The sequence below is a fragment of the Ovis aries genome, chromosome 21, assembly GCF_016772045.2.
Source record: "Ovis aries strain OAR_USU_Benz2616 breed Rambouillet chromosome 21, ARS-UI_Ramb_v3.0, whole genome shotgun sequence".
In the NCBI taxonomy this organism is placed as follows: Eukaryota; Metazoa; Chordata; class Mammalia; order Artiodactyla; family Bovidae; genus Ovis; species Ovis aries.
Window position 1 is genome coordinate 41,840,593 of NC_056074.1, and position 8,974 is coordinate 41,849,566.

The window sequence follows — 8,974 nt, forward strand, 5'->3', positions numbered from 1 at the left end:
TGGGGCAGGGTGGGGGTGCAGGAGATGTCAAGGGGGTCAGGAGAGGCGCACTGGTCCTTAGGCAGGAATGCGCTTCTCCTGACTCCTGTCTGGGTTTTCTTTCTGCCTCTGCCCCGACCGCCACCCCAATCCCACAAACACCTAGACTCGATGTCCTCCCAGTGGCTGCCTCTCCTCCCGGGTCCCCCTCTCCGTCTCCCATAAGGCTTCCTTCCCCACACAGTCACCAAGTCCTGAAGCTTCCACCTGGATGTGCTTGGAGAACTTGCCCAGGGCCCAACCTAAGGTGTCCTGCCTGGGGCCTGGCTCCTCTGGATCGTCAGCCAGCTCAGCCAGCTCTAGGGGAGGGGTCCTTATGAAACACCACCTGGACACCCCTCTCTGAAGCTTTCTCCATCACTGCCATCAGAGAGACCCAGAGTAGGGCCTGAACAACTTGGAAAGGGGCTCCCAGGTGGACAGTTGGGGTTAAATAGCTTGGATGCTTGTCCTGGAATCCTTTAAAATCACTCTCAATCCTGATGGAACTGAAGGACGCTTATCAGGGTGTTATTGTGCCAGAAACACCTAACCTTGTTTGAAAAGGGAGATCAGACCATAAAGAATATGCCTCCAGTGCAGGAGACCTGAGTTTGATCTCTAGGTTGGGAAGATCTCCTGGAGAAGGAAATAGCAATCCATTCCAGTATTCTTGCCTGGAGAATTCAATGCACCACAGAACCTGGTGGGCCACAGTCCATGGGGTCACAAGGAGTCGGACAGGACTGAGCAACTAACACACACACACACACACACACACACACACACACACACAGTGTCCCGTTGTCTGGGATTTAAAAAACCATCTTGTCCTCGGGTCGCATGTCTATGGTGAGGTGCTTGTCACAAGCGGTGCTTGCTTCCACTTAGGGGAGTAAGATAGGTTCCCTCTGCAGGCATATCTGAGCTGAAGTTAGAATTAATTAATTTATGTGTGTGCTCAGTCGCTTCAGTCTTTTCCAACCCTGTGACCCCCTGGACTGTAGCCCGTCAAGCTCCTCTATCCATGGGACTCTCCAGGCAAGAATACTGGAGTGGGTTGCCATGACCTCCTCCAAGGGATCTTCCCGACCCGGGGATCGAACCAGGGCCTCCTGCACTGGCAGGCAGGTTCTTTACCAGTAGCACCACCTGGGAAGCCCAGTTAATTTTTAAATTAATTAATTTAGAGAAAAATGGTTAGGAAGGGGCAGCAGGGCACATGAGTCATACAAGAACCTCACGGTGGCCTCCAAACGGTCCATGGGTCTGAAAAGCCAACCTAGGGCGTGAGCTGGGTGTGCGCGCGTCGGTGCGCAGGGGTGTGTCTCCGTCTTTGTGTGCAGCACCTGCCTTTTGTCTGTGGAACAAGTGTCCACACGCAGGGGTTTGCGTGTCTGGGGTCTGCGACCCCACTAGGGGTCGGACCGCGCGGACCCTCCGGGCTCTGGAAGCCCTCGGCCATCAGTGCCCGGCAGACGTTCAGCAGTCGGTCCCCGGGGTGCTGCGGGCCCCCAGGGGACGGAGATTAAGCGGTGGGGCCGGGGGCGGCGGCGCAGCGGCTCTTGGCCAGCGCCGTGACTCAGCACGGGGGGCGGGCCGGCCGGCCGGGCCGGGGCGGGGCGGGGCGCGCCCACCGCTATAAGGCTCAGGCAGCCGCCGAGCGCGCTGGAGTTTTGCCGCCGCCGCCGCCACGTTTACCGACTTCCCCGTCGCCAGGAGTGAGTTCCCCGTTGCCTGGGGCTCCCAGGGATTCCGAAGGGGGCGCCCAGGGTGTTTGGGGGGCAGTTGGGGCTCTCGAGGGGGCGGGCTGGAGCGCCCAGAGCCAGGGATGGGACCCCGGGGAGGACGGGCCGGTGTCGTCCCCCCCGGAACAGGCCTCTCCCGCCGCTAACTGGCTTCTTTGTGCATCTTGCAGTGCCGCCCTACACCATCGTCTACTTCCCGGTTCAAGGTAGGGGCCTGGGACGGCGGGGGTAGGGCGGGAGGGGAGCCAGAGGTTGGGGGCTGCAGCCCACACCACCGTTTTTTCCCCTGGCATCCCGTGGCTATTAACTCGAGCCTCCTTCCTGGGCCCCAGAGCTGCCCGGGCTAGCGTACTTCTAGCTTCTAGGCCCTGGCCCGCCCCTCCGCCGTGTGCTGTGGGGTCCTCGGAGCAGTCCCCGGCCCCTTGGTCTCTGCCCAGGGCACTGCCCACCCTCATTGCCCCGTTCTCCCCTCCCCCAGGGCGCTGCGAGGCCATGCGCATGCTGCTGGCCGACCAGGACCAGAGCTGGAAGGAGGAGGTGGTAGCCATGCAGAGCTGGCTGCAGGGCCCACTCAAGGCCTCCTGCGTGAGTACTTTTGTCCCGTCCCCGGCTCAGGGGCTGGGCCTTGTGGGGGCGGGTGGGGGGTGCAACACTGGGTCAGGGGCAGCCGAGCTCAGCACCTCTGACAGAGCTGTGCGTCCCCTCAGCTATACGGGCAGCTCCCCAAGTTCCAGGACGGAGACCTCACGCTGTATCAGTCCAATGCCATCCTGCGACACCTGGGCCGCACCCTCGGTGAGTCCTGGCACTGCAGGCGGCTCAGCCCAGGCCTGGTCTGCAGGCATCAGCCGGCCTTCCTGAGCACCTGCTGAGCCTCTATGTCAATCAAATCGCCTAGCCACCCTCTGGAATCGAGGTGTGCAGAGGTTATCTAGGGCTTCCCTGGTAGCTCAGTTGGTAAAAAATCCACCTGTAACGCAGGAGACCCCAGTTTGATTCCTGGGTCGGGAAGATCCCCTGGAGAAGGGATAGGCTACCCACTCTACCCATTCTTGGGCTTCCCTTGTGGCTCAGCTGGTAAAGAATCCACCTGCAGTGCTGGAGACCTGGGTTCGATCCCTGGGTTGGGAAGATCCCTGCCCTAGAGCAGGGCCACCTGCCCCTGAATTCTACCTGTGGACTCAGCCCCTTCCTACGCATCCCCCTCCTTCCTGCCTGGCCATGCACACCAGCAGCCACGTGGCCTCGCTGCAGGGGTGGGGGGGTCAGGTTGCCGCGGCTTTCAGGCTCCCACTCACGCCCTCTGCTCTCCCGCCACCCCAGGGCTGTATGGGAAGGACCAGCGGGAGGCAGCCCTGGTGGACATGGTGAATGATGGCGTAGAGGACCTTCGCTGCAAATACGTCTCCCTCATTTACACCAACTACGTAAGCGCAGGCACAGGGGTAGACACGGAGGACGAAGAAAGAAAGGGGCTTGTTTCCTTCTCACCCTATACCACCCCCCTCTTGTGGTTCTGGCTGATCCCCCCCGGGGCTGCTTCTGGTTCTGGGGAGGGGGTGGTGGGAATCAAGAGCCACTGTAGACTGGACACACCTTTCTGCCTCCCTGCCTGGGGGAGGGACTGGTCAGGTAGCAGGCCATGGCAGAACTGTGCTAGGACAGGAGACAACCAGCCAGAGGTGGTTCCCTGATCCTCAGCCTGGGGAGGTCAGGAGGGCTTCCTGGAGCAGGTGTAGAAGGAGGAGGTTCTGGAAGGGATGCTGGTACTTTAAGATGCAACAAGTCTGCAGGCACAGGGCACATCTGGGCACTTGGGAGCAGTTAACACAGAGGCAGGGTGTGCCTCTGTGTGTGTGCGAAGGAGAGTGTCAGGAGATGGATGGAGCTGGAGGGACGGCAGGCCCACTCCTGAAGGCCTTGGCCAGCTGGCTTGGAGATGCTCTTTGGGGAGTCTAAGCAGGGCGGTGTCTGTGCAATCTGGAAAGATAATGTGAGGCTTTTGCAAATCTGGGGAGTGATCATGACCAGAGTAGACTAGAGAAGACTCAGCCTCTGAAATGGACAGGATGTGGCAATAGCCTGGGGTGGGGAGGGAGGAGAGGAGGGCGGGGCTGGGCGGGTGGCTATCCACTCATCCCCGGGGGCGGGGGACGGGGACAGGGTGGGCCGCAGGCCAGGGCCAGGAGGATGATACCCAGTGGCCTCTCTCTGGCAGGAGGCGGGCAAGGAGGACTATGTGAAGGCACTGCCCCAGCACCTGAAGCCTTTCGAGACCCTGCTGTCTCAGAACAAGGGTGGCCAGGCCTTCATTGTGGGCGACCAGGTAAGCTGGCCCTGCCCGCCCCTTCTGCACCCTGCTCTGTCCAGATGGCACAGCCGTGCAGAGACAGCACGGGAGTCATGGGTTCAGCGAAGCTGGAGACCGCCTCGGGCGCCCTGCCCCCCAACTCCCACGCCCTCTGAGTCCCACCCTGCTCTGCCCTGCAGATCTCCTTTGCGGACTACAACCTGCTGGACCTGCTTCGGATTCACCAGGTCCTGGCCCCCAGCTGTCTGGACTCCTTCCCCCTGCTCTCGGCCTACGTGGCCCGCCTCAACTCCCGGCCCAAGCTCAAGGCCTTCCTGGCCTCCCCAGAGCACGTGAACCGGCCCATCAACGGCAACGGGAAACAGTGAGGGCTTGCGGTGCTCTCCCCCGAGGCAGGGGGCTGCTTGCTTCCCTTTCCCCAGAACCAATAAAACTTCCAACAGAGAAGCAGTGAGCCTTGAGTTTTCTGGGCAGGGGCCTCCCTGATCCTCTCGGGCTCTCAGGTTTGGGGAGGGCTGGGGCAGCTGACTGGGATACTTGGATCCTAAAACACAATCGGGCTTCCCTGGTGGCTCAAACAGCAAAGAATCTGCCTCATATGCGGGAGACCCAGGTTTGATCCCTGGGTCAGGATGATCCCCTGAAGGAGGGAATGGCAACCCACTCCAGTATTCTTGCCTGGAGAATTCTATGGACAGAGGAGGCTGGTGAGCTACAGTCTCTGGGATAGAAAAGAGTCAGATGTGACTGAGTGACCAACACTTTCGCTTTCAAAACATAATCGGTGTCTTCCTGAAGCCCTTGGGTTGGTCTGTGTTTACTGAACTCCAGAAACAAAGAGAGGAAAGAAAAAAAAAAAAAAAAAAAACAGGAAGAGAAATTAACTATGGTCCCTGCCCTGGATATCCATAGTCTAGAGAGACAGGCTCACTTAAATAAACATGTTTTCTGGTCTCAGCCAGCCACCTGCCAGAGGGCCCCTGTGCAGGACAGCAGGAGCTGAGGGGCCCTTGGCTGAGAGGAGGGGCATGGAGAGGAGCTGAGTGGCTCAGAGCAGCCCTGGCTGGGGCGGTGGGAGGGTCAGTCACATGTGCTCAGGTGGAGCTCTCCTTGCTTCCCCATGCATCCCGGCGTAGGAGCAGCACAGTGATCCAGGTGGCTTGCCTGCTGCCTTCTCTTCCCATCCTTGTTAGCTGGGCAGAGAGAACAGCCCAGCCTGGGTGAGCTGGCTGTGGGGTGTCCACAGTGGGGAGGCATTGGGGTGCAAATAGCTTGGGGCTCTCGGGGCTCCCAGGAATGGCTGGAGGGAAGGGGCCATGGGCAGCCCCCTGTAGTTCAGCCTGGAGGAGAGGACCCTTTTCTGGGAATCCTTGCCCAGCATCAGAGCTTCCTGCTCAAAGTAGGAAATCTGACCAAAGTCTTGGCTCTGCTGGGTCTTCCGTGTGGTGCACGTTCTCAAGCTGCAGTTGTGTGGGCTCAGTTGCCCTGCGGCTTGTGGGTTCTTAGTTCCCAGGCCAGGGATGGAACCTGCGTCTCCTGTATTGGAAGGTAGAGTCTTAACCACGGGACCACCAGGGAAGTCCCAGCCTCTCTTGTTTCTTATGAGAGGACTCATAATCGGTTGAGACATCCAGGAAATGTCACTTGAGGGCCCAGGGGGAGGCATCTGTGTGGTGACTAAGGTGACCTGCCTGCATACTGCAGCAATGGTGGTTTGACAGAAATATCTGCATGTACCCATCCCGCACCCAGAGGCCCTGCTTAGGGGCCATTCATGCTGTCAGAGCAGGTGTGGCTCCAGCATCAGGACTGAATGCCTGAACACCCTTGGAGAGGCCTGGGAGCACAGAACAGCTGAGAGCAGTGCCATTGGGTGGGGGGCTGGGGAAACTGACTAGAGGCCGGAACAGACATTGCCAGTGGGGAACTTTGGGTTCAGGGAGTGTGGATCAAAACTGAAGAGGCATTCATCCCCCAACCCTCTATAGCTGCCCTTGCAAATAATAATAATTGCTAAAGCTTATCAAGTCCCTTGGATGCCAGGCATCATACTAAATGCTTCAGTATATATGATCTTTAATTCTTACCACCCTTGAGTAGGTATGCTTATCCCCATTTATGGATGAGAAACTGAATCACAGTTTAAGTAACTTGTTGATGTGTGAACAAAGGCACTAGCAAGATTATTCATTTTATTGCTTGTGATCACACGCAGATTGAAAACAGACCAGGTGTCCATCAACAGGAGACTGGCTGAGCACACTCGGTGCACACACAATGGCTCTGTGCCATGGATTTTACTGCTGTGGAAAAGAGAAAGGGGGTCAGGATTAGACTCTTATGGAGTACAGGAGGCTGGGCCAACAGTGAAGCCCTCTTTGCAAAACTTTTTCTATTGCACAGCCATAACGTGGGAAAATCAAACTTCCCTGTCCCCTCTGCAATTGGGAGGGGCCAGATAACAGGTTCTGATGCTGGGCTGTGGGTAGAGTGGGTGATTCACTTCCAAGGACAGCATAGAGCAAGGCGTGTGGAGTGGCTGAGCAGAGACCTTGCAGTTTTACACTGCTGGCTTTTTTTTTTTTTTAAATTTTATGACTGCATCAGGTTTTAGTTGGAGCATGCGGGCTTCTCTTTGGTTGAAGAGCATGCTCAGTTGCTCTGAGACTTGTGGGATCCTAGTTCTCCAACCAGGCATCGAACCCACATCCCCTGCATTGTAAGGTGGATTCTTAACCACTGGACCACCAGGCAAGTCCCACTACTGGCATTTTTGAGTTGCCTACTACTGCAGCATAACTTGACCCAACCTGTCTGATCTACCCTTTACTCTCAGCTCAGGCGAAGGGAATCCAGTCACCTCCCACCTTTGTCCTGCCTCTGAAGGTGATCAGGGGAGGAGAGAGGGCTGTGACCCTGGGGTATTCTCTCTTGCCCAGTACTAGGTCCCTCTGGCTCTCTCAGAGCAGGCCCTGAGAGCTGTCGTGATGGGGAAATGACTGAGAAAATGTCTATCTGGAGGGCGGTTGGGAGCAAGACACCAAGCTGATGAGAGCGACTAAAGGGCACAGCCCTCTCCTTGGCATGGACATTCAGCTGCAGAGCCAAAGTGGGATAGACTTTGGCCCCTAGGAAGAGCAAAGGATGGTTTCAGAGCTGGGCTGGGCTGCCCCCTCTGCCTGGGAGCTCACCGCACTTGCACACCTAGTCCACTGACCCCATGGACAGAGACTAGCGGTGCTCCAGCATCTCCTGACCACAGCACCTCCATCATCTCTCTTTCGGAAAGACCGCTTTCCTCCTAGCTGGTTCTAGCAGCCCTCTGGAAAGTGAAGACCAGCAAATGAGAATAAGCAGTCTGTGTCCTCAGGGCGGGGAGTGCTCCAGCAAGGGAGTCAGCCTCAGCCACTTGATTGGTAGAGCTCAAAGGCAGGCAGAGGAGTGGGAAAACTTATGGGGTTGAAAAGGGGAGACCAGGTGTGCCCTGAATGGAGGCTGTCGGCCTGGGGCGCTCTGAGCGGGCTGACTGGAAGTGGGACATCCTATGTCACTGCTTAGGGGAGCAGATTTGGCTTCCTCTGGTTGGTCCTAAGTTGGAAGGTGATGGTTAAGTTGTTCCGTCTTGTCCCCGACTCTTGTGACCCCGTGGACTGTAGCCCGCCAGGCTCCTCTGTCCATGGGATTCTCCAGGCAAGAATACTGGAGTTGGTTGCCACTTCCTTTTCCAGGGGATCTTCCTGACCCAGGGATCGAACCCAGGTCTCCTACACTGCCGGCAGATTCTTTACCCACTGAGCTACAAGGGAAACCCCCTAAGTTGGAAGAGGGGATGAAAATTAAGGAAGCAGTCACTTATTGGGGTAGTCACTACAAGGGTTGTCCTAAATCGTCCTAGAGATGGTCATCAGGCTTCCTACAAGTCTGACCTCTTGTGGGCTGGCTTCCTGTCTGGTTATTGTGAATAAGAGGTGGGTTTTCAGGCAGGTCACTGCAGGCCATGGGTCAGGTTCTCCTTCCGTATATAGTCTGGCCATCATCTGTTTTGTTTCCAGTCTCCTCTGCAGAGAGATGACTCAGCCATGGCAACTGGAAGCCTTTTCCTCTGACATTTTCCTCCTCCAGTGGAGAAATCCTGTTGGGAGAAAGCAGGAGCCCACACAGTCTCTTTCCAGGAACAGTTCTTGGCTCATTTCTGGGCCCTGGAGGAGACTGAACACTCGGGGCATCAGGGGATCAGTCTGACTTGCCCCTGAGAACACCAAGACAGAGATGGTGTGCTAAAGGGCGCTGCTTCCACTGCACGTGGTTACTGAGGGACCTGGGAAGCTGCAGGAGTTGGTGATTCATGTTGCCAACATGCTGTACCCGCCCCACCCCCACTCGGCCTGGAGGGCCCTGGGGGCTAAGAAAGAGCTGGGCTTCTGGCCGGGGTGGGCCGCCCTGAAGGACCCTGGAGAAGGATGCTCTCCCAAGGAAGAACTTTGAGTGGCAACTCTCACTGCCCACTTCGCCAGGAAAAGAGAGAAGGCCAAGGTCAGTGTCCAGAATCCGGGGCAGAGGCCAGTGAGTGATCAGGAACTTGGAGTGGGCAAGACTGGGGGTTGGGGGTGGGCAAGATCGAGGGGGTGGGGGGATGGCTGGCATTGAGGCTGTTGGCATAAAGGGTTAAGGGAGGACCTTACGGTGGCTGGTGGGATCACCCTGCTGCAGGAAAAAAGCTCCGAACAATCGGAGGTGCTGACCTCTAGAAGGTTCTTGGCTTCCTCCCTCCCCAGCTGACTCAGTCCTAGTGGGTTTTGAGGCCCCTACTGCAGCAGTGCAAACTTGGTGGCATCACCCTCTATCAGGAATCCAGGCCTGGCGGAGATCTGGGTTGGCCTCCTGCGCTAGGCGACAG

The 8,974-nt window shown here is 57.4% G+C and overlaps 1 protein-coding gene across 1 annotated transcript; it reads left to right on the forward strand.

The window, feature by feature from the left end:
• Nucleotides 1–1,659: 1,659 nt before the first annotated feature.
• On the forward strand, nucleotides 1,660–4,524 carry LOC105607169 (glutathione S-transferase P). The gene is made up of 7 exons (XM_027959472.2): nucleotides 1,660–1,739; nucleotides 1,937–1,972; nucleotides 2,245–2,351; nucleotides 2,474–2,561; nucleotides 3,090–3,193; nucleotides 3,985–4,092; nucleotides 4,257–4,524. Coding segments are annotated over exons 1-7 (633 nt in total). The 5' UTR covers nucleotides 1,660–1,738; the 3' UTR covers nucleotides 4,446–4,524.
• The last annotated feature ends 4,450 nt before the right edge of the window (nucleotides 4,525–8,974 follow it).